The 25,713-nt window shown below is 50.8% G+C and overlaps 1 protein-coding gene across 1 annotated transcript in view; it reads right to left on the bottom strand.

The window, feature by feature from the left end:
- Window positions 1-4,254, bottom strand: part of DNER (delta/notch like EGF repeat containing) — a 332,962-nt gene extending 328,708 nt beyond the window's left edge. Inside the window, exon 1 of the mRNA XM_056122053.1 lies at window positions 3,985-4,254. Within this exon, the coding sequence (XP_055978028.1) occupies window positions 3,985-4,224 (240 nt within the window). The 5' untranslated portion in view covers window positions 4,225-4,254. The remainder of the gene's footprint in view (window positions 1-3,984) is intronic.
- Window positions 4,255-25,713: the final 21,459 nt, after the last annotated feature.

The following is a 25,713-nucleotide window of genomic DNA, read 5'->3' on the forward strand; positions in this document are numbered from 1 at the left end:
CACTCTAATCCCTAAGGATAAGTGTCTGGGGAACGTAAAATGAAAAAACAAACGGGTGTCTCACAGTTTGAGTATGGACTCAAAAATAAAACCCACATTTCATTTAAATGTGTGTTGTTTTATTCTGTGCCACACCTCACTGTGCCTGAGGCTTATCCAAGCAGGCATTCAGGGAGCACTCTGGGTGGGGCTCTGGCTCTCTGTCTCTCTGTCCCTATCTCTCTGTCTCTGTCTCTCTCTGTCTGTCTCTGTCTCCGCTTCTCTCTGTCTCTGTTTCTCTGTCTCTCAGTCTCTGTCTCTCTGCCTCTGTCTCTGTCTCTTTATCTCTGTCTGTCTCTGTAACCCTGTCTCTGTCTGTCTCTCTGTCTGTCTCTCTCTCCTTCCCTCCCTCCCCTCCCCCCTCTTTCTCCTATTTCACCCCTTTCTCTCTCTCTCTCTCTCTCTCTCTCTCTCTCTCTCTCTCTCTCTCTCTCTCTCTCTCCTCTCTCTTTCTTTCCCCAAATAACCTGAATAAAACCCACCTTTGCAGCCGGGCCCCCGGGAGAGGCCCTGAGCCACACACGTGCCCAAAAGACAGAAAGGACCACCTCCAGTTTTCAGGAGTGGACGTTATCTCAGACCCTCGGGGGTCCAAGAGTTCGGCTCCTTATCGTCTCTTTGCTGGCCACTGTGTAAAACAGTTTCAGCCACAGCCAACCCCTAACTCTAGCTCTGAGGTGAGTTAGAGATGGAGCCACACAATATGAATTTACATAATGTGGAAGCGCCCAGAGCCTCTGCCAAGCCCGTGAGATGGCACTGGCTCACGTGCCTGAGGAGAGAATCCGTGACCCTCACCCCATAGCCCTCCCCGTCCGTGTGGCCAGGCTTCCGTGACCAGACCTCCTGCGTCTCCATCATCCCACACAGCAATGCTGTGTTTGTGAACAGCACCGAACCCTCCTGAGTTGGCACATGCTCGTGGGTTAGAGGGTGCTGTAAAGTGGGGTGGGATTTTTTTTCCTTTCCGGCCACAGTGCCACAGGAGACCTAGGATGAGTCACTCCATCCAAATGAGCCTCATTTCTGTCCTTGCAGAAGGAGAGGACCACACCAGTTCCATCGGTCCTCTCTGCCTCCCGAGAAGCCTGTGCAAAATCGGGGGTCTGAAGGACGAAAGGGGAAAAAAAGACCAGATCCTTGGGGGGGGATCCCAGAGCCCCTAAACCTTTCTGGAGACACCCCACAGAGGCAGGACGGTTACCCACCCCAAATCTGCTTTCGCTGTCAAGACTGAAAAATTACACACACATGCACTCACACACACACACACATACACAGAAAAGATTTATTGCTCACTTAGTGAACCCTGGGTGGCTCCCTAATGGGTCCCGAGAGAGCCTGGGGCCCAGATGGTGTTGAATGGCGGCATCTGCCCTCGCTCTGCACAGCAGGGCGCTCCCTTGCTTCCTCACCTGCTGCTTTAGGTGTGGGACTGGGGCAAAAAGGGTCCAGAGAAGCTGTCGGCAAACATCAAAAATTAGCATCAGGTGCTTTATCACAAACTCTGGGGAGTTGCTTCCACCTTGAGGAAATAAGGATTCTTCAGTCGGTACCCAGCAGGGTGGAGATAAAGCTGCACATCCTCCCCGTCCCTGGGTCCCAGAGGACTGGGTGAGGGGAGGAACCCCAAGCCTGACAGCCCCCTTCTCCCCACACCCACAGCAAAGCTGAAGATAGACTAACGACAGATCCATCTATTGGGGGTGGGGAAGGGTCCACCCGGAACCCAGGGCGTCACCTACGCAAACATGTGCTCTACCAACACACACACACACACATACACACACACGCACACACGCACACGCATGTGTGCACACACACACGCGCACACACACGGCGGCTTCATCTACTTCCAGCCCAATTTCGGGTGTATGCTCAGCTTGATTTTTCTCCACCAAAAGTAAGAGGAAATTTTCGAGCTAATTTTTCATGTTCCCACAGCTAACCTGAGCGTGTTGGTAGCCGGGGGAGGGGAGTTGTGACATTCTTCTCACCCACAACTAAAATTCCTCTTCCCCTGTCTTTGGGGAGCAATCCGACTGGATTTCAGCGATCCGCCCCGTCTACTACGGCGAACACCAGTTCCCCTTCTCGGGGATCTATGAGCGGAACGCGCCTCGTTCCTCAGCTTCATATCTCTCTTGAGATTGCTTCTCTCTCTCTCTCTCTCTCTCTCTCTCTCTCTCTCTCTCTCTCTCTCTCTCTCTCTCTCTCTCTCTCTCTCTCTCTCTCTCTTTCCTGGCTAGAAAATGAGAGTGGAGGAACACTGCAAGACCACGAAAGATGGTTATTCGAATGATCAAGTGATGGGGAAGCTGTTACTTTCCAGGTGATAAGGCTCGGAATGAGAGCAGCGAGTCCTCGTGGGCAAACACGCGGGGTCTGGCGTGGGGCGCGTTTAGCTCTCCCGTTGGACTCGTCGTTAGTTCGTTCTGCTCTATCTCCACCTCCAAGGCTTCTGCTAGGGAGGTGGGGGTGGGGGAGGGGTGGGGTGATGAAATCACGTTCCCGAGGCCAGGGTGCCCCACCCCAGAAGGAGGCTCTGCAGGACAACCCCCCCCCCCAAAATCGGCTCAGATCCTGCTGGGGGTAGGGTGGAATGGGGGGCTGCAATATTACTGTATCCGTGCCTGTATCTTATCTGATGAGCCGTTAGAGATCAAACCACTCTTGGGGCAAATCAACACCCAGGAACCTTTGGAGTCACGGACCAATCTTTCTCTTTCTTGAAGATCTCAACCATCTGTGTCTAGGGTCACCCAAACCCCAGTGGAGCCCCTTTCCCCACCCCCAGTCACCCTCCCCGGGGTGTGTACACTGATCGTGGCGACGGCACCGAATCCAAGTCACATCTCTCCAGGTTGGACAGGTGAAGAAAGAGCAGCCGGGCAGACGCTTGCAGGCCGCTAACGCACGGGTGGGTAGGTGGGCGCGCATAATGCATCGCTCAACAGGGGGCATTAGTAAGCAAGATTTTTTTTTTGGTCCTACGGGCTAGTCCGGCCCCTCAGGGGGGTTTCTCTGCAACCTCACGCACCCCAAATCGATCCCAGACGGCCACATCACGAAAAGGCTTCCGATCAGGAAAGCTTTTTGGAAGCAGTTAACAAAGAGGAAGAGAATAAGGAAGAGCTGCCGCCACCTAAGTAGAAAGAATCGCGGCTGCTCAAGTAAAAACAAAGAGATTTAAAAATAAAGAAGGCGAGAAGTACTACTAAAAAAGTCAAGGGCAAGCCTCTCAAGCCTATTTGCCTCTATCAAAAAAAAAAATTTTTTTTTTTTTTGTTCCCCAAGCTGATTCTCCGGGAAGGACGATCTTCCTCCAGAACAACCCTGAGCCCCACGGAACATTCCCAAGTCACTCCGGGGGCATCTCAGCCAAGGTCTGCGAAAGCGCCCTTGACCCCAGTCCGCGCGTCCCTTCTCGCAAATTCCTCCCGCGCCCTTGCCGCGGAACAGACACCGGGGGAGGGGGGATGCCCCCGCGCGTCCGGCGCCCCGCGGCTCGCTCGGAGCTTGGTGCTCTCCGGGGTGCGACCCCGTTTGTGATTTTTCAATCGGGGGCTCTTGGGAAGCCCCAATTCTCGGCGGCCGCTGCCCAGCCTCCGCCCGGCGCTTCCCGGGGGTCTGCCCGACCCCCCAGCGCGCGCGATAGGAGAAGACCCCCCGCGCGGCGGCGTCCCCCCGGAGATCTCCGACGGCTCCACGTCGGGAAAGGCGGGCGGCGGGACGCAGCTGCCCCCTCGGGCCCGGCCGAGCACCCCGGGGTGCCGGCGGGGGGGTACCAGGGCCCGCCACCCCCGGCCTCTGCCACGGGTCCCCCCGGCCGGTGCCAAGGACGTGCTCCCGGGAGGCTGGGCCGGGCCGGGGAGGGGTGAGGGGGGCGAGCCGGGGCTGCTCCGGGGAAGGTCGGCGGGGCCGGGCACCGCCCTCCGCACTCACCTGGCAGTCGGCGCCCCCGAAGCCGGCGGGGCAGGCGCAGCGGTAGCCGGGCGCGGGGGGCTGCGGGGTGCACACGCCCCCGTTCCGGCAGGGCTGCGCGGCGCACGGCCCGGGCGGCGGCAGGGGCGCGGCGGGCACGGGACTGGCCCGGCCGCCGGCCCGGGGCCCCGCGGGCAGCAGCAGCAGCAGCAGCAGCAGGGCCCAGGCGGGCGCGGGCGCAGGGGCGCGGCGGGGCGGCATGGCCAGCGAGGGACGCGGGCGGCGGGCGGCGGGCGCGGGGCTGCGCGGGACGGGCGCCTCCTGCAGCTGCGGGCTCGGCGCTGCCGGGGCAACGGCGGGCGGGGCGGGCGGGAGGCGGGGCCGGGGCGGGGCCGAGGGGCGCCGGGGGGGCTCCCTGACGGTCCCCGAGGGGCGCGATCGCGCGCGCGCGCGGGGAGCCCGGAGAGAGCGCGGAGACCGCGCGGGGCTGGCGGGGAACGCGCGGTCCGCGACCTCCGGGTGCCGAGGGGGGCGGGGGAGGGGCGACCTGGGCGCCTGGCGCAGAATCCGTGAGACCTCTGCGGGGACCGGCCTTACCTCAGGCCCGGCCTCCTCCCCCGCCCCGACACACACACACACACACACACACACACACACGCACGCACGAACGCACTCACACACGCGCACATGCACACACTCACAGGCATGCACACACAAGGCACGCACACACGCAGGCACGCACACAGAGGTCCGCACACTTACCGGCATGCACGCGCACTCACACGCACATGCACACGTTCACAGGCATGCACACTCACAGGCCTCCACACTCATAGGCATGCACACGCAGGCATGCACACAAACATGTAGGCATGCACACGCGCGCCCGCGCGTCCCCGCAGCTGTGACCTCGCTCTGCGCCGCGGGCCTCGGGGCCCTTGTCCTTGGTGCTGACCGAGGAGTGTCTCTGCCCGCGGGCGGAGCCGGCCATAGAAAGAGCTGCGGGGACTTGGGGCAGGGGGTGGCCGAAAGGGGTCTCGGGATCAGTTTCCATCCCCGTGGGTTGAACCGAGGAGGAAACTGAGGTCCAAAGAGGCTGGGCGGGAAGCCAGTGGGTCACCCGACTCCCTGCAAAGCGCGCGGGCACACTTGGGAAGGAACGAAGGCCCGGCCCGCACCTACTCCCTAGATCTGGGGATGACAGGAGCATTCAAGGAGGGGGTCGGCAGGGGGGTCGTATGGGGCGCGTCCACACCCCCCGCGATGGGGCTAGCTCTGCCCCGCTCTGCGGGGTCCCCGCATCCCGCCCCGTCTCCCCCACCGCACTTCGCGACCCCTGCGAGCGAAGGTTTCCCGCCCTAGTCGCCAGCTTTTCAGGGGCCGAGCGAGAAAAGAAAATGAGGCTCTCTTGGATCGACTGTTGGGGTACAGTTTTCGGGGCGTCCTGGAGCAGACTGATCAGAGAGAAAGCAGAGAGGCCGCCTGACCCCTGCTTGGGACGCCACGCGGGAGAAGAGCTCGGAGCGCAGTAGCAGGCGGCAACCGCACGCCAGGAGGGGTCCGGGGCTGGCGGGCAGCGATGCTCCATCCACGAGGCATTGCAAGAAGCCCCTGAAACCCGGGCAGATCTGGGGGAATGAAGGTGAGGGGGTGTGCGGAGACTCAAACCTCCAAGTGAATCCCGTTATTACATTTCCCTTACACCTGCTCTTATCTGAGACCTCACGTTAAAAAAAAAAAAAAAAAAAACTCTTAATTTTGTGCCACGCCAGCACCCTCTGCTGGCATGAGTTTCGTTTTTCAGGTGTTTCTTCCACTTGTTGGAAGTTTCAAACTAACTTCCATAAACCCCGACGTCAGGGGCCAGGGCTATCAATGGCCTTTTGGCCACTGGCAGTACCCCCGCTAACGGAACAACACGCAGAGGGAAAAGGTTGTGAGTTCATTAAAACCATGTTTCACTGGCCTACCTTTTTAATAACCCCCTGGGCTGTGAGCATCATTCCAACTTTGAAATCCAGCACTCAAGGGTGATCTCATTTCTGCTTGCTGATTTCTGGTTTTTCTAGAGCGAGTCCCCCTTCTAAAGAGTAAATCTGTCTACGGTCCCCAGAGGTCAGATTAAAGCAGAAACAATACCAAATCATTTCATTTTTCTCTAAGAATGACTAGATTTTTTTATACTACCTCTTATAGGTAGAATCATGAAATTCGTTCTGAAAAATAAAACATAGAGCTGTGCATTCTAATCCCAGAACATCTATGCATTAAATAAAATATGCACACATGCCCTGTTCACAGTTCTCCCGTTGTTCATTGATTTGCTTGAGTGGGCCCAGTAACATTGTGAGATTTGTTACTGTGTTTGGCATATCGAATACGTCAAAGGGTGGCTTGCCAGGCTTTGCTGTGTGGGCAAGATACTCTCGGTAGCTTGCTGGGCTCTCCGAGAGGGGCAGAAGAATTGAACTCGGGTCGGCCATGTTGGCCACGTGCAAGGCAAACACCCTACCCGCTGTGCTATCGCTCCAGCCCATGCACATAAGTGTTAAATATTCTTGGTGCAATTAGCACTCTTGAGAATATTTTCTGTCATTCCAAAGACTCGTCTGGTATTTGAGGGACTGTTTCCAACCATCTACAAGATCCCCAAACACCCAAAGTGTTCAATTATATTACCTTATTTATTAACACAAGTTATGATAATAATGCTCTGTATTTCTGGGCCAGATCGATAGCATAGCGGGTAGGGCGTTTGCCTTGCACCCGGCTGACCCGAGTTCGATTCTTCCGCCCCTCTCGGAGAGACTGGCAAGCTCCCAAGAGTATTCCACCCCCCACGGCGAAGCCTGGCAAGCTATCCATGATGTATTCAATACGCCAAAAACAGTAACAACAAGTCTCACAGTGGAGACATTACTGGTGCCAACTTGTGCAAATCGATGAACAATGGAAGGACAGTGCTACAGTGCTATTTTATATTTCTCAGGGCTAAAAATTCATTTTTTCCAAGACATTAGTTCCTGTTGTTCTAAATGTAAAAAGCATGAACTCTTTACACGAATCCACTTCCTTTTTTTTTTTAATTTGGGGGAGGGGTTGGGCTTCACCCAGCGGTGTTCAGGGCTGTGAGTGGAAGCACCACACCCACTGTACTATCTTTCCAGCTCCTTTCCCTTTGGATAGAGGACTAATCAATTCTATTGAAATAAATAATAAATTCCTTCCCTTAGCAAGGGCCAAAGGTCAAAAAAAATGTGAAGTGAGTCCTCATTGCAGTAAAAAACTGGGATAGGGTTTCTCATGGTCCCCTTCTGGGAAGTGTGGACTTGAAACCGTCTAGCTGCTACTCTGAGCGTTTGTGTCAGCCAGCGGGTCAACGCTGAGCGAGAGAAAGATTATAGGGAAGTGCTGGACACTCTCACCATATAAGAGCCACCACAACTTATACTGAAAGGAAGAGGTAGAAGTGAAGCCACACAGACGCCCAGTTAAAGCCAACGGAATATGAAGCAAACAGCAGTGCTCGTGGCCTTTCTGCTATTTGCTAATATTTCTACCCTCCCTTCTTCAGGATTGTCTCTGTAGGACGACACTCTCCCAGAGCCTCGTGAAATTGCATGAAGTCATGTGACTTGCCATGGCCAGTGAATCTCCGTGGGGGCATCCAGAGCCAGACTCATCTCACTCTGGCAGCCAGCAAGACTGGCACGGGAGAGGCTCCCCTGCCTTTGACCAGAAGGGAGGGTGGGAACTCTCCCAGATCACATAAGTGCAGGATGGTGTGTTCCCCGGTTCATATCCCTGGAACTACATCTGGTCCCCAATCAGCGCCTGACTAGTGCCAGTCCTGGGAATGGAAGGTTGGACTCAATTAGAGGTTCTGCATTTGTTTAGAAAGTGCCTCTCCGGCCACACGGGAGCCTTGTGGACAGCAGGTTTGAGCCGGGCTCGGCGGGAGCGGCAGGGACCTCATGGGAAGGGGGGCTTTGTGGGCCGTCCCCCACGCCCCACCGAGGTCGCCAGCTGCCCCCCACGAGCGGCTCTCCGGCACGGCCACGACTCCAGGGCACAGAAACCAATCTCTTAACTATCTAACTTTTAATAGAAATTCTTCCAGGGTCAGTAAGTAAAATAGCAGAAATTCAAAACCGCGCGGCCGCTATCACCAAGTTGTAGAAAGCAAATCATTTCACAACGCTGTTTCAGCATATCTGATTGTGGGGGGTGTGTCGTAAACTCTAAACAATAATTGTGCATCTTCTATCGAAACAATCTATCTAGTCAAAGTAGATAGAGTATTAACTAGAACTCATCTGCCTCACAAGAATTGGGAGGGGTGGGAGGTGGGGGTCTATTGGGGTTCGGGGTTAAAAATAAGTATTGGTAAAGGGAAATGTGTTTGATATTTACATGACTGAGACCTAAACCCGAAAGCTCTGTAACTTTTCCCACAGTGATTCAATAAATAAATAAATTATAAAAAAAAAAAAAAGAAAAGAAAGTGCCTCTCAAGGAGAGAGAAAGAGGGAATGTGCCTGCTGTGAAAGCAGGGGGTGGGGGGTGGCGGGAGGGATACTGGGAACATTGGTGGTGGAGACTGGGCACTGGTGGAGGGATGGGTATTTGAACATTGTTTGACTGCAATGCAATCATGAAAGTTTGTAATTCTGTAACTGTATCTCATGGTGATTCATTAAAATAAAAAAGAAAAGAAAAAATTCAAAATAAATTTTAAAAAAGAAACTGCCTCTCTTTCAGAACCCCTCTAGTGGTTCAACTCAACTATATTATCCCTGGTGGACATTATTTAAAATGTTTCAGACCAGGGGCTGGAGAGATAGCACAGCGGGTGGGGCGTTTGCCTTGCACGCGGCCAACCCGGGTTCGATTCCCAGCATCCCATATGGTCCCCTGAGCACCGCCAGGAGTAACTCCTGAGTGCAGAGCCAGGAGTAACCCCTGTGCATAGCCAGGTGTGACCAAAAAAAAAAAAAAAAGAAAGAAAGAAAAAATAAATAAATAAATAAAATGTTTCAGACCAAATATGATTCTCTCTCCTTCTCCCTCCACCTTCTGCCTCTCTCTCTCTCTCTTTCTCTCTCTCCCCCTCTCTCTCTCCCCTCATCTTCTCTGTATTTTTGGTCACAACAGGAGAAAAATATCTCACTTGGGAGCGTGTGATGTCAAGGAGAGCCACAGGCCTCCTAATCCTGAGTGTCTCCACCTGTTTGCCACCAGGTCATCATCGTGCGGGCAATGCCAGCCTGGGTGACAGAGACATCACGTTTGCATTTGGATTGAGTTGCAGAGGGAACCTAGTAGAATGTCAGTACGTGGGTGTGTGGCCTGAGATCCCAACCAGAACTTGAAGCGACATGTTCTTTTCCACTGACCTGGAGTTCCGAAGTGTCGTGTCTGCTTCTGCCACTGACTGGGCATCCCCCATGCTCAAGTAGTGAAGCCTTCAGCACCCACTGAAAGTCGGTCCCTTTCAAGCAATCTGCACCCCAATTTGTCTGCACATGGACAGAGAAGCATAGCTCTCCACCAGAAAATATCCCTGCAGCCGAGAGATGAAACCTGGAATCCACTTACAAAAAAAGTCAGCCAAACCCCCCAGAAAGAAAGGAACCCAACCCTTCTGCCCTGAACAACAGCATCAAGCCACCTGTCTATGCAAAAGAGTTTCCTCAGAACCCGGATGGTGGGGGACACGTTCTTTTTGACCTTTAGACATCAAATCATGCAGTGATGGCATCTCTATCCTAGAGAGACAGGACTGGGCCAAGGTGCTTGCTCTGAATGCAGTTGACCCCGGTTCATATCCCTGGAACGACATCTAGTCCCCAAGAACTGCTAGGGGTCACTCCTGAGGACAGAGGCAGGAATATCCCCCAAAAACTTAGGGCTATAGATTAACCACCACCCTCTCCCCCAACCAAGTCTCTAAGGAAGGGAGATCTTAGTGGAGAAGATAGATAATATAAGGATTAAGGTTTTGCCTTGCATGCAGCCAACCCCAGCTAGATCCCAGGCACCACATGGTTCTGTGAGCATAGTGGGATTCAGCTTTGGAGGACCCTGAGCACTACTGGGGTATCCTGAGTAACCCCCAGCACTGCAGGGCTGGAAAAGGCAGCAGACCTGGGCCCTTAAGTTGAACTGCTCACTCAGCTGGCTGAGAATGTCCAGGAGAGACACCCAAACTATTGAACCCTGATGGAGAGAGCCACCCCACTTCCACATCCTACACCCCCACAGATCAGCAGTATCTTAGGAGCCAGGAGGATGAGTCAAAGGGCCGGAGCACATGCCTGCCCTGGATTGACCCCCACAGATGGAGCCCCAGCAGGGAACGCTCACCAAACCCGGGAAACAGCAGGCCTGAGCACAAACACCCACACAGACACTCTGAGTATTGCCAGGAGTGACCCCAGGCCCCTGAGCACTGCTAGGGAGGCCTCCCCAAGATAGAAAAGACACCTTGGAAAAATGAAATGAATTGGACAGCAGTAACAGACAAAGCATGCACCACAGTCCCGCACTCATATGTGCACCATTTTTTTTTGTTTTATTTATTTTGCTTTTTGGGTCACACCTGGTGATGCTCAGAAGTTACTCCTGGCTCTGTACTCAGGAATCACTCCTGGCAGTGCTCAGGGGACCGTATGGGATGCTGGGGATCAAACCCGGGCCGTACACGTGTAAGGCAAACTCCTAACCTGTTGTACTATTGCCCCAGCCTGTATGGGCACTTTTTAACATATTATCTTCATTGGAATGACAACTGGTGGCCAGGTGAAAGCAGACAGAATTGACTTAGCAGTGAGGTTAAACATCAGGTCTAAAGTAAATTCGCCTGGGGACTGGAGTGATAGCACAGCAGGTAGGGCATTTGCCTTGCACTCGGCCAGCCCAGATTCGATTTCTAGCACCCCATATGGTCCCCTGAGCACCGCCAGGAGTAATTCCTGAGTTCATGGACCAGGAGTAACCCCTGTGCATCGCCAGGTGTGACTGAAAAAGCAAAGAAATAAATAAATTAAATAAAATAAAAAATAATAAAGTAAAGCCGCCGGCCAGTGGCAACACCAGGACTCAGACGTAGAGAAGACGAGTGCCTGGCCATGGGTCACTGATCTATGTGTGTCACCTGAACCTTCCTGAGGGCAGTGTCTGAAACTCTCACACCCCACAGAATCCACCCCGACAGTAGGCATATATGGTGTCGCAATGTGTTGTGATAGTGAATTATCACGATAGCGAATTGTAAGTCTGAGCTGGGTGTGGCCTGTGGGCTGCATACACCTTCTGTGTATCATGTATGGAACACATGTGTGTTTGCATGAATGGCACCAGGCTCCCAGCCTGCTAGCTCAGGCTTTACTGCGGGGAGGCTGTGGAGAGCTTCTGGTTCTCACACACGCACTCGCCCTCTCTGTGAAGTCTGGGACGCCCCATGTGCAGAATCGTCGGCAGGAAGTTGGGGGTGCGACTCTGGCTATGTCTCCTGGAAAGGAAAACAAGCACTAAGGAGCTAAACCCCTTCTCCTGGCTGGGGGGCACCAGAACCAGTCAGTCCCCCAGACCTCTGTACTCTCTGTTTCTCGGCCTCCCAGCCTCCCTCCCCGAGAGGCAAGCCAATCCAGACATAAAAATGTAATACCGAATGTAAATACTAAGTACATGGGAGTTCTAAGTGTCTTTGAAGAGTCTTAGTGAAGAATAAATATGATTTGCATATATTACAGCCGCAAGCATCAGGACTATTATCTTAGTTCTTTAATTAGCAGTATTCCCTTTTAAATTAGTCAGTAAGTGTTTCAGCATACACTTTCAGGTTATTTGACTTGGAATTATCATGGAACAATTCCTAAATGCTGTGTTTAAGATGGGTTCACCTTAACTTTCTTCCCCCCGAGACTTGTTCTGATTTGAATTAAACCACGGTTCCAGCAGCTGTTCGAAGCCGTTTTAATTCCTTTTTGCATTATCACTCGAGTACTGACTGGATCTAGGGAAGGTTTAGATGGGAAGTCTTGGATAAAAAGAGAGCAAAGAATTTCAGTTACCTTAAGTAAATATTTCATAAAGCACTTGAACTACTACCAAATGAAAATTGGATCTTCCTATGAGAACAGGAGAATTATATTAAACTCAATAATTGTTTCTAGTTCCTACATTTTGCTGTTAGGAAGAGCGTATCACACTGGGTCATAGACCAATTCTCAAGAAGGAATCCACCATCAACTGATTTGCAGTAAGGAGGTTCCACTGGGGTACCCCCTGGGTTCCCCTTGAACTCACACTGGGACCCTGGAGTAGAGTCCCTGAAATTGGGCTGAGGTGATAGCACAGTGGGAAGGGTGCTTGCCTCACATGCAGCTGATTCTTTTTCGATCCCTGGCACCACAAAAGGTCTCCTTGAGCCCCACCAGGGGTATCCCTGAGCACAGAGCCAAGAGCAAGCCCCATGGACCACTAGGGGTGGCCCCAAAACAACCAACCCTTAGGGATTTATATTCTGTGGTATAAAGGAGTCAGGAAGCTGTGGGCCAGAGCTGATGATCTGATGACCCACATAATAGCACTGTAGTACTGTAGCACTGTCCTCTCATTGTTCGATTTGCTTGAGCAGGCATCAGTAACGTCTCCATTGTGAGATTTGTTGTTACTCCTTTTGGCATATCAAATACACCATGGGGAGCTTGTCAGGCTCTGCCGTGTGGGCGGGATACTCTCGGTAGCTTGCTGGGCTCTCCAAGAGGGACGGAATCGAACCTGGGTGCAAGGTTAACGCCCTATGCACTGTGCTATCACAACCAGAAAAATTGCCTGTTTCTGCTGTCGGCAGGCTGCACCATCCAAGCCAGTTCTCACCCGCTCTGCCCAGGAGGGTCGCCTGGAAAGCCACATCTCTCCATAGGTAACTGGGCACAGTGTTGCTTTGGGGGAACCAGCCCTCTTCAGCTGACAGATGGTGAACAATGGGTAAACAGACTCCAAGGAAACAGAGGGGCAAGACCTTCCTGGCATTAGACATGGCAATGGTTTTGTCACTATGATGCCAAAAGCAAGGGCAACCATAGAAAAACAGAGGTGAGTGAGACTGCAGCAAACTCGCTCCCTCAAAAAGGGACCAATCAACAATCTGGAAAGGGAAGCCACAGAAGAAAATATTTGCCAGCCATATCACTGATGAAGGTCAGAACACAAGATACACTGAAGCACAAATTATCAGGCTGCAGAATAAGATAATAAGTCACTGACACTGTCACTGTCCTCCGGTTGTTCATCAATTAGCTCGAACGGGCACCAGTAACGTCTCATAATAAATTGTGAGACTTATTGTTACTGTTTTTGGCATATTGAATACATCACGGGGAGCTTGCCAGGCTTTGCCGTGTGGGCGAGATACTCTCGGTAGCTTGCCGGGCTTTCCGAGAGGGGCAGAGGAATCGAACCCAAGTCAGCCGCATGCAAGGCAGACGCCCTATGTGCTGTCAACCCCATTAAAAATGAACAAAGCAGGTCCAAAGGGATAGTACTGGGCATACGACATTTGTAATGCATATAGCTGCGGTAGCTGAGAATTGAATGAACAGTTTCTCGAAAAATATATATATAAATGTGGGCCAGAGATATAGGAGATATAGTACAGTTGGGAGGGCATTTGCCTTTCACCTAGGTTCAACTCCCAGCACCCTATATGGTCCCCTGAGCTCACCAGGAGTGATCCAAGCTCTGTACACCACCCTCCATAATATCTACTATCTCTCCAGCTCTATAATTACTTTTAAAGCCATTTGCTGGTTTGAATCAGATCTTGACTTATTTAATTTTGCACACGCTCCTCTGGTTTTGCTGAATTTTGGTGTCAGTGCCATAATTTCTAGAAACAATATTGTACAGAGTCAGAATAATAGGGCGTTTGTCTTGCATGCTGCCAACCCCAGTTTGATCCCCGGCATCCCATATGGTCCCCTGAGCACTGCCAGGAGTAATTTCTGAGTGCAGGGCTAGAAACCTCACCGGATATGACCAAAACCAAACAAATAAATAAATACAGGATCGTCACAGCCTTACATCCATCTCTGCTCTGAATTCCATCCCCAGGGAAATGCAAGACCACGGGACCGTGTCCAGTTCTGATGGTGTGTCTACTACATTATATATTTTTCTATGTGTTTATAAGGTTGTTCCATGGAAGATTCCTCAGGTTAGTTTAAAGAAAAGGGGAGAATGTGAGGGCGGAACTGATGCCATGAAGTCTCAACGAGGCTTCAGTTTCTGGTTCCCCAGAGCAGGACTTGCAGTTTCTGGTAAGCTCCCAGTTGAGTAATTTGCTGAGATAAGGAATTGGACAGTTGGGTCTGGTCGGTCATGAGGGGGTCACTGAGCCCTCTTTAGAAACTGTTACTAACCATTGTCTAATAGATGACCACTTTTTCAATAGGGCTGATGCTAAAATTAGACCAGTTTATAAATTGCTTCTTAACTCTGAACCCTATATAAACTGCTTGTGATTTGGAGTAAGGGTTCTTGTCAAGACTCCACTGTGTTGAATGAGACTTGGACCTAGCTCGAGTTAGCAATGGCTCGAGCTAGTAATAAAGTTCCTTTGCTTTTGCATTATTGTGTGTGGATTTGGTCTCTCCGCAGTTGGGGATCTGAAACTTGGGCACAACAAATATACCATGTACAAGGACCCTGAGCTGGCTGAAGACACAGTCCAGGGGTTAAGGCCAGTTGAATGCCCGGAACCACAGCTGCTCCCCTGAGCTCGGCCACAGTCACTCACAGAGCCAGGAATAGCCCTTGCCAGGACTGCCTAGTGTGACCTGTTCCCCCTCAACACCCTCCCAACCCCCACCCAAATAAAGGCTAAAGAAGCTCATTCAAGGCACCCTGGGGGCCAAAAAAACATACTGCAAAAAAAAAAGCCATCTGCATTTCTATATTCGTGGCAGCACTATTCACAATAGCCAGAATCTAGAAACAGCCCGAGTACCCCAGAACAGATGACTGGACAAAGAAACTATGGTACATCAACACAATGGAATACTACACAGCTGTTAGGAAAAATGAAGTCATGAAATTTGCTTATAAATGGGTGGAGAGTATCACGCTGAGTGAAACAAATCGGAGGGAGAGGGACAGATACAGAAAAACTGCACTCATTTGTGGAATATATATGGAATATATATATATATATATATATATAACTAGTAAGAGACTAAGGCCAAGGACAGTAGAAGCAAGGGCCAGGAGGGTTGGCCCACCGCTGGAAGCCTGCTACAAGTGGTGGGGGGAAGGGCAGTGAGGCTAGAGAAGCTATGACAGTGATAGATGGAAATGATCACTCTGGACAAGAACTGGGTGCTGGAAGTAGATAAAGGGATAAACAGGATAACCTTTCAGTGCCTGTATTACAAACCATAGTGCCAGATGGAAAGAGAAAGGAGAAAGTGAGACAGAAAAAGAGAGAGGAAGGGATAGAGGAAGGGAGGGAGAGTGAAAGAGGGAGAGGTACAGGGAGGGAGAAAGGGAGAGGAGGAGGAGGAGGAGGAGAAGAAGGAGAAGAAGAAGAAGAGAAAGAGGAAGAGAAAGAGGAAGAGGAGGAAGAGGAATAGGAGTAATAGGAAGAAGAAGAGGAGGAGGAGGAAGAAGAGGAGGAGGAGGAGGATGAGAAGAAGAAGAAGAAGAAGAAGAAGAAGAAGAAGAAGAAGAAGAAGAAGAAGAAGAAGAAGAAGAAGAAGAAGAAAGAAAGAAAGAAAGAAAGAAAGAAAGAAAGAAAGAAAGAAAGAAAGAAAGAAAGAAAGAAAGAAAGACCTGTCCATAGAAGAGGCAGGCCTGGGGGTGAGGGCTGGGGATGGCGGGAGGGAAACTGGGGACACTGGTGCTGGGAAATGTACACTGGTGTTCCAACACCCGTGGGGGGTGTTGGAACACTGAAACCAGTCATGAAAGACTTTGGAACTGCGTATCCTGACAGTGACTCAATAAGACGAAGGCACTGAGGTCAGTGGGGTGAGGAAGGACGAGATGCTCAAGCTCCGGAGGTGCCAAAGGTGGAGAGGAGCAATCTAACTGGGAGTGTGTGGGGCGTGGGGGGTAGACAAACACAGTGGATGCCGCGGCACCCTCCAGGGCTCTGACAGAAAGGGGAGTCAAAGAGGACCCTCACTCTCCGCCCTGAGCCCCTGGTGTCTGCGGCTGAGGACCAGCCAAGAGGTGGTGCTGAAGACCAGACGGACCATCACTTGCCTGCGCCTCTAACGAGAGGTCCGGCAAGGGCACACGCTGTGCCACTTTCAGTGCCGCTCCCCCTGCCCCCCGAAACAATAGAGATCTGATTTGATTCGGTACGTGCAGTTCATCCTCCGCATCCATTTCCAAAAATAGAGCCAGGGACGGGGCGTACTTCCTGCCCCACGAGCCTCCTGAAAGGACAGCGTGTCCCTCCGCATCCCTTGCTGTCCCTCTTTGCAGACAGAGGTGCTCAGGAAATCAGAGGATGCTTGGTCCCAGGGACCTTGAGAAATCTGGGGCGTCACCAACCTCGGCCCGAAACCAGAAGGTGAAAGCAAGCCTGGCTCGGGCACACCCCCGAGGAGGGCACAGGGAGCAGCAGTTTTAGTTGAGGAAATGTCCCGAAGTGACCAGGAGACAGAGATGAGGAGTCGTGGGGGGGGGGGGGGGGGCCGGGGAGAAGCTGATCCCGGAGCGGGCGGGCGGGCGGGCGGCTGCCTGGTGATTAACTGCGGTGTCGGCTCCGCGTCACCAGCCAGTGTCATCTGAGCATCATGTGCTCCCGTGTGCGTCAGGGGCGATGTGTAATCTGAGCATCCCGCAACGCACGGGCTCGGAATATTAAAGACGCGCGCGCGCCTCGGCCCGCCCGCCCAGTTACTAAGATGCAGATGTCACGGGCTGATTAAAAACTACTCCGTGGCAAATATTCCATTTGCCGCTGAGATGAAAATTAATAGACACCAGCCAGACGACATTTATATCAGCCTGACAGCTCCTGGGGAGGGACCGCCACGCGCGCGCTCGCTCCATCATTTTCCCCCCTACAATGTGCAAAGGAGCCAAGGTGAGCGCGCACCTCCCGGCGGCTCCCACGGTCTCTTCTCAGCGCCGCCGCCTGCCCTCATCCTTGGCAGACACAGGATCCAGGGACCGCGGACCTTTATTATTATTATTATTATTATTATTATTATTATTATCATCATCATCATCATCATCATTATTCCAGAAAGAAAAACGCGCTTTTCTGCTGCTGACTCATGCTTATGCTTACATCCTGGGAATTAATCCCAAAGGGTGAGGGGTGATGGCAAAGGCGTCAAGTCTCCGCGGGACTGGGAAGTGACCGTGGGGGAGGGACACGCTTATTGGTCACAAAAGCCTAGCGAGCGTGAAGGACAGAGTAGCTCAGGAGGCTGTGCCAAGGGGCAGGGATGGGAAGGCAGAGGTGAAACCGGAACTCACTCTCCCCTTCCCCCTTCCCTCCCCTCTCCCCTCATCCTATCTTACTCCTGTAGGTCCAGCTGCACCAAGGTGGTTTGTCCCGAGCTGTGGAAGCTTCAGAAAGGGCCAGCACTCTTGCAAACCTGGGCCTTGGCTACAGAGAAGAATGTTTTGCTTGCTATATTTAAAGAGAGTTTAAAATATGCAATGTGAAATATTTGCTGTCTATTCCCACAGTACGCAATCTCCTTGAGGAAGGAGAGTAAAGAAAACACTCCTCCAGAGGAGACAGACATTGCAGGGCGGGTAAGGCACTTTGCCTTGCATGCTGCTGACCTGAGTTCAATCCCAGGTCCCACATACAGGGCATAGGGAACTGCCAAGAGGGATCCCTGAGCACTGAGCAGGAGAAAGCACTGAGCACTGCTGAGAAAGAGAGGAAGGGACGAAGGGAAGGAAGGAAGGAAGAAAGGAAGGAAAGAAGGAGGGAGGGAAGGAAGGAAGGAAGGAAGGAAGGGAGGGAGGGAGGGAGGGAGGGAGGAAGGAAGGAAGGAAGGAAGGAAGGAAGGAAGGAAGGAAGGAAGGAAGGGTGACTGACACTGCTGGGCAGGTGAGTCCTGCGTGTCCTGCAGACCCGCCATTTGAGTCTGATCCAGCAGCCCCGAAGCTGAGAGGGAGCCTGGCACAATGCCACAACAGTGAGACCTGACACACCAAAACCCAGTGAGCGTGAGCTGGGTTGCCCACATAGCACTGGTGGCCCCCAAACCCCACTGCGCGTGGCCCCAGCACCAGGGTAGGATTCGCCTCTGAGCACCCCAGCTATGACCCAAAGCCACACAGAGCAAGAAGTATGTGAGTCTCGACAGCTCCGCCAAGTGGGACTCTCCATGGTCACCACAAAAACAGCACTAATGGGGGGCTGGAGCAGGTAGGGCATTTGCCTTGCACACAACCAACCCGGGTTCGATTCCCAGCATCCCATATGGTCTCCCGAGCACCACCAGGAGTAATTCCTGAGTGCATGAGCCAGGAGTAATCCCTGTGCATCACCAGGTGCAAACCAAAAAGAAAAATAAATAAATAAATAAATAAAAGCACTAACAGGACCAAAAATTTAAAGTAGTGGTTTTCCTCAACAGGGAAAAAAAAATATTTAACAAATTAATCACAGGAATCCTGAATTTATGAAACCCTGAACTTGATCAATTTTTAAAAATTTTTATTAGTGAGACATCATGAGGTACAGTTGTAGACTTACAAATTTTTGTGCTTGGGTTTCGATTATACATTGATCAAATACCCATCCCTCCACCAGTGCCCATTTCCCACCATCACGGATCCCAGTATCCCTCCCACCGCCCATCCCCCCATCCCACCCTGCCTCTGTGGTAGGGCATTCCCTTTTGTTCTCTCTCTCCTATTGGGTGTTGTGGTTTGCAAAAGAGGCAATGGGTGACAATCATGTTCGGTCTATAGTCTACTTTCCACATGCTTCTCCCATCCTGGGAGGATCCTCCCAACACCTTTATTTGGTGTTCCCTTCTCTATCTGAGCTCCCTTTTCCCCTAGCATGTGTGGTTGATCAATTTTTTAATGCCCCAAATATTTTGTTTTGTTTTGGGGGGCCATGTCCAGCACTGTTTAGGGCCTACTCCCAGCACGGAGATCAGGAGGTGGCCAGGCTCCTGACAAACATACACTCGGCCCCTTGAGCCATCTCTCTGCCCCTGAACTTGACAAAGTCTGACAAGTAAAACCAAGCACATACATTCAGAACAAGGAAGGTAGTACAATAGGTGGGGTGCCGGCCTTACACATGGCAGACCTGGGTTTGATCCCCAGAATCCCGTCTGGTCCCCCAAGCTCTTCCTGAAGTGAGAGACATCAGGTGTGACCCAAAAACCAAAATATTAAAAAAAGAAAATAAACACGCTCGTTAAAAATGAAAAACATGGGGCTGGAGTGACAGTATAGTGGGTAAAGGCATTTGCCTTGCAAGCTGCCGACCCCGGTTCGATTCCCAGCATGTATCCCATAGGGTCCCCCGAGCAACGCCAGGAGTAATTCCTGAGTGCAGATCCAGGAGTAACCCCTGTGTAACACCAGGTGTGACCCAAAAAGAAAACAAATTAAAAATAAAAAACGTCTAAAGCCCGAGATAACACAGTGGACGAGGCCCTGGCTTTCTGTGTGGCTGACCTGGGTTCAATCTTTGGCACTACATATGGATCCCTGAGCACTGCCAGTAGTGATTCCTGAGCACAGACCCAGGAGTAGGCCCTGAGTACAGCTGTTATCAAACCCCTTCCCAAATAAAAATAAAATAATTTTTTAAGTCTAAATAAAAACAAATTCCAAATGTAATGATCACGGTAACGGTCACGGTCCTCCCGTTGTTCATCGATTTGCTTGAGCGGACCCAGTAACATCTCCATCGTGAGACTTGTTGTTACTGTGTTTGGCATATTGAATACATCACGGGTAGCTTGCCAGGCTTTGCCATGCGGGTGAGATACTCTCGGTAGCTTGCTGGGCTCTATCCTTGAAAAAAAAAACAAACACAAAGATCCAATAAATAACACATACCAGCAAGTACGTGAAAAGACAAACATCATCACCCATCCTAGAGATCTGTGAATTCAAATACAAGTAAAGGGCCGGAGAGAAAGGACAGCGGCTGATTTGTTTTTCATCGCCGGTACCCTCTACAGTTCCGCAAGTGCCACCAGGAGTGATCTCTGAGCACAGAGCCAAGAGTAAGCCCTGAGCCCTAAGCCCTAAGCCCTGGTGTGGCTCTAAAACTCCACAAATAAACAAAGATGAACAATTGCAGCTCCCTTCAACTGTGTGGTTGAATCCGATGAAATATCGAATCAGATTAGTACATAGTGTTCCCGGTCAGGATGAGAGTCCTTTGGGAGTAACTTGCTGAGAATGATTGCTATGTTCTCAATAGCTCAACTAAGGGAGAAATAATTCTCAGCATCGAGGGTGGGGTGTGGGGGATGTGGAGGGAGGGGTGGGGAAAGAGAAGAGGGCTAATGTTGTTCCTACTCTACCCATCTCCTGTAACCTGGGTGTGTAAAGAATGGAGTTGGTTAGGGGGCTGGAGTGACAGCACAGCGGGTAGGGCATTTGTCTTGCACGTGGCCAACCTGGGTTCGATTCCCAGCATCCCATATGGCCCCCTGAGCACTGCCAAGGGTGATTCCAGAGTGCAGAGCCAGGAGTAACCCCTGTGCATCACCAGGTGTGGCCCCGTCCCCAAAAAATAGGAATAGAGTTGGGTTCTGTATAAAATCTCCGGGGGTGGGCCAGGTGGAGGCCCCGATGGCTCTTCCCCTAACCGCCTGGGTTCAGGTGGGTCTGGCTATTGGGGAAGATGGTGGATAAAACGAGGGCCAAGCCAGCTGATTGATCAGATGTCATATATTCCATCTCATCTCCTTTCACTCCTGTCTCTCTGTCTCTCCTTTTCTCCAAGTCCCTGATCTGGAACCCCTTTCTCCTTATCACTCTGGCTCTGGATCCTGATCCTCCAGTCCACTCTTACAGTCTAGTTAAATCCCAAAGCCATGAGGGGCTGGATTTACACATAGGTGTGGCCACAATCAAAAAGTTAAAGTTCTTTCCTTTAGGGGATGCTGCTTCTAGGACAGATTCTCTTTCAGCAGGACGACTCACCCAAGGGCCGGATCCCATGGGTGTGTTTCTCCTCTCCTTGTCCAACAAACATATTACTGTATCACTGTCATCCTGTTGTTCATCAATTCCCTCAAGCAGGCCCCAGTAACGTCTCCTTTGTCCTAACCCTGAGATTTTAGAAAGTGCCACATTCAAGGCTCTTTCAGGGTCAGGAGAATGAGGCCCATCATTGTTACTGCTTTTTGGCATATTGAATATGCCATAGGGAGTTTGCCAGAACCTGCCGTGTGGGCAGGATACTTTTGGTAGCCTGCCAGGTTCTCCAGAGTAAGAACTAGGTAATAAGATGTCACGTGGCTGCAAATGTGGCCACGCACTTCCGGGAGCTGGGTTTTATAGTTTCTGGGTCTTGGCTGTTGATGGGATTACATGGCTCCGGGGGCAGTTGGTGGATGTAACGCCTACATACTGGAAGATGGGGGATCTGAGTGGAGGAGGCCCAGTCCCGATCCAAGCAGGCTTAGAGATCTAAGCCCCGGGTCCCGCACACCTGGGTTCCTCTGCCTGTTCCTTCATGTTTGAGGCTCGTCAGAACGTGTGTAGAGTGGTCTTAAGCATGGCTGTGGCTGGAACCGGAGGTCTTCAGCTGCCGGGGCTCTGCTCGGGGCAGGGAGAGAAACTTAACCCGCCCTCCTCCAAGGGGCCATAGAAGCATTCATAAGATTAATCATTTTGTATGGACACAGTCACTGTCACTGTCTTCCTGTTGTTCAATGATTTGTTTGAGCGAGCCCAGTAACGTCTCCATTGTGAGACTTGTTGCTGCTGTGTTTCACATATCAAATACGTCATGGGTAGCTTGCCAGGCTTTGCCGTGTGGGCGAGATACTCTAGGTAGCTTGCCGGGCACTCCGAGAGGGGCGGAGGAATCAAACCCGGGGTCGGCCATGTTGGCTGCTTGCAAGGCAAATGCCCTAACCACTGTGCTATCGAGATGCATTAATCTTATAGAATTGCTCTCCTGGGGTCATCCCAATCTCAGACTACAGTGCTCAGGTCAGATTAATCTTTCCTATCCCTAGCAGTGTCCTAGTCTCATCATTACTTTCGGATCATTTGTCCATGATCAAGCTCTTAACTTATAGTTAAGAATTGCAGCACTTTGGCCAGGCCCATCTCGATGCCAGGGTAGCACATAGCTTACCACTTGCCCCAGTTCCATCCAGTCACTCGTCAGGACCATGTTTTGGGGGGTGTCAGGGAGTGAGGGCTGGAGCTATAGCACAGCGGGTAGGGCGTTTGCCTTGCACACGGCCGACCGGGCGACCCGAGTTTGATTCCTTTGCCCTTCTCGGAGAGCTGGCAAGCTACCGAGAGTATCTCGCCCGCATGGCAAAACCTGGCAAGCTCCCCGTGACATATTCAATATGCCAAACACAGTAACAACAAGTCTCACAATGGAGACGTTACTGGGCCCGCTCGAGCAAATCGATGAACAATGGGAGAACAGTGACAGTTACAGTGAAAGGAAGTGAGGACAACTGAGGCTTAATTTAAGAAAGCAGATGCCCAGCAATGACTAATATTCGAAGCCAATAAATCCCCAAGTTACAAAAGCATAATTTTGTGTTCTTGTGTCTATACAAAAGGACACTGCTTCTTTTTTACTTTTAAAAATTTTTATTGAATCACCGTGAGATAGTTATAAGCTTTCATATTTGGGTTACAATCAGACAATCAAACACCCATCCCTCCACCAGTGCACATTCCCCACCACCAATATCCCCAGTATACCCCCCCTTTCCCACCCTCCCTCTGCCTCCATGGCAGACATGACTCCCCACAATCTCTCTCTACTTTTGGGCATTATGGTTTGCATTACAGACCCTGAGAGGTTACCATGTTTGATCCTTTATCCACTTTCTGCATACATCTCCCACCCCGACTGATTCCTCCAGCCATCTTTTTCTTAGTGATCCCTTCTCTATTCCAGCTGCCTTCTCCCCTTGCTTATGAGGCAGGCTTCCAGCTATGGAGCAATCTATCTGTCCCGTGTATTTTTTATCCTTAGGTGTCGGTCTCATGTTATGTTGTCTTATACAAAAGAGTGCTGAAAAGGACATTACTTTAAAGTAAACTATTCAAAAGACATAAGGAGAGGAGAAAGGCAATATTAACTTCCAATACAAGTTCAGTGTCCTTCACTTAATCACTTAACTTCCCGTTAGTCGTCGATTTGCTCGAGCGGGCGCCAGTAACGTCTCCATTTGTCCCTGTCGCGTGCTAGTGTAGCCCAATGGCATCTCTTCGCTCCGGGAACATGGAGGGCCTCAAACCGATCGTTCATGACCTTGACAAAGAAGTCTGACCATCTGGTAGGTGGGCGGCCACGCGGTCTCTTGACATCCCGTGGAATCCAATCAGTAACAGCTCTAGTCCAACGGTCGTCTTTAAATCTCATTACGTGACCAGCCCATCTGATTTTCGACACCTTGGCAAATGAGACAGCGTCCCTGATCCTTGATCGTCGACGGATGTCAGAACTCCGGATTCGTTCTCTCATTTGAGTGAAACGTGATATTCCAAGCATAGCTCTTTCTATTCTTCTTTGGGAGACCTGAATGGCGTTCTCATCTTGTTTGCGTAGGGCCCAGGTCTCTGAGGCATATGTTAATGCAGGAAGAACAGTGGAATCAAAGAGATGTGCCCGGAGCCGGAGGTTCTTCGTCCTCTTAGCTATTTCTTCGACATAAGCTATTTCTTTCAAAAGACATAAGGAGAGGAGAAAGGCAATATTAACTTCCAATACAAGTTCAGTGTCCTAGAAAGATCTAACCTTAAAATTAACAGAATCTGATTAGGGGAAAAAGCTGATTAACTGGTTGGGGAAGAGAGCATAGAGAAGTGGTCACAGATAAACAAAAGAAAGGAATGACTCTGGAACACTTTGATGGGTGTAACCCGATAAACCTAAGCTCCTTGTGGAGAAAGGACAAAGCAATGTTATCCTACAGGTCCCATTTTGCTTTGTGCACTAATCTGAGTGTTTATTATTTCTATAATAACCCTTTGGGCTGGAGCAATAGCACAGCGAATAGGGTATTTGCCTTGCATGTGACTGACACAGGTTCGATTCCTCCATCCCTCTCAGAGAGCCCAGCAAGCTACTGAGAGTATTCCGCCCACATGGCAGAGCCTGGAAAGCTCCCTATGGCATATTTGATATGCCAAAAGAGTAACAACAAGTCTCACAATGGAGACATTACTGGTGCCCACTCGAGCAAATTGATGAACAATGGGAGGACAGTATTACAGTGCAATAACCCTTAAGTATAAAACATTTTGCTTGTTTTTTTTTTTTTACTTTTTGGCTATGCACAGGGGTTACTCCTGGCTTTGCACTCAGGAATTACTCCTGGCGGTGCTCAGGGGACCAAATGGGATGCTGGGAATCAAACCTGGGTCGCCATGTGCAAGGCTAACACCCTACCCACTGTACTATCGCTTTTAGCCCCCAAAACATAATTTTTATGTGTGGGTAAATTCACAAAGAGGGACTTCAAAAGCTTGGTGGAACCCTGAAGATCCTTTGCAGTGATTCCTTAAATCGTTGAATTGAGTCTTCAAATCCAACCTCGAGATTCATTCTTTGGACCTGCGTGGATTAGCACATAGTCTCATGGTCAGTAAATGCATGCCTGTCTATTGAGCCCACGAATGTTTACTGAAGGCCTTTACTGTGGACCAGTCATTTCGCAGAACATAAAGAAGACAAAGGGCACATCTGTGCTCCTTGGGGGAATTTATAACCAAGGGAAGCAAAAGGACGTTTGAGTGCCAAACTCTGTGAACCCCATACTTCTTGTATGTCATTTCACATTTTCTCATAATATTCTCTCAGGAATTCGTTCCTTAAATCAGGGCTTAACATCAAACTGAGTTTGGAATGACCTGCGGACACCCCCCCCCCCCCCCCCCCCCCGCCTCCCAGGACCTCAGCAAGGCAGGGTCCTCCTAGCCCTGGGGAATCCTGCCAACCCTCAGCCCACTTCACTAGTGCATAGGGAAGCTCTTCCCTGTTCTGGGGCCTCACCATCCTCTTCCTCAAAGCTTCCTTGATGATCAAGATAAAAGCAAAACCCTAGGGGTGCCCTTTAATTGCTCTTCTCCACTCACACAGCCTGGTGTTCTTTTGAACCCTTTGCTCCTTTGAAAATAACCTTAGGAAGAGCTGTAAACCGTGGGTATTGATCTCTGGCTATAAATTGGAGAGCAAATTTGGAGGCAAAGGCAGAGCAAAACATTGTAATGAAGACAAATCTTGGGGCCAGAGAGACAGCACCGTAGATAGGGCGTTTGCCTGGGTTCCATCTCGGGAATCCCATATGGCCCCCCCAAGCACTTCCAGGTGTAATTCCTGGGTGCATTACCAAGAGTAATCCCTGAGCGTCGCTGGGTGTGACCCAAAAAGAAAAAACAAATTAAAAAATAAAGTAGCTGCTCTTAAAAAAAAAAAAAAAATCTAGTCATTGTATAATCGAAACCCAAGCACAAAAATTTGTAAGTCTACAACTGTACCTCATGGTGTTTCACTAATAAAAATTTTAAAAAGATAAGATTGTT

The sequence above is a fragment of the Sorex fumeus genome, unplaced genomic scaffold (genome assembly GCF_029834395.1).
Source record: "Sorex fumeus unplaced genomic scaffold, SorFum_2.1 ptg000005l, whole genome shotgun sequence".
Lineage (NCBI taxonomy): Eukaryota > Metazoa > Chordata > Mammalia > Eulipotyphla > Soricidae > Sorex > Sorex fumeus.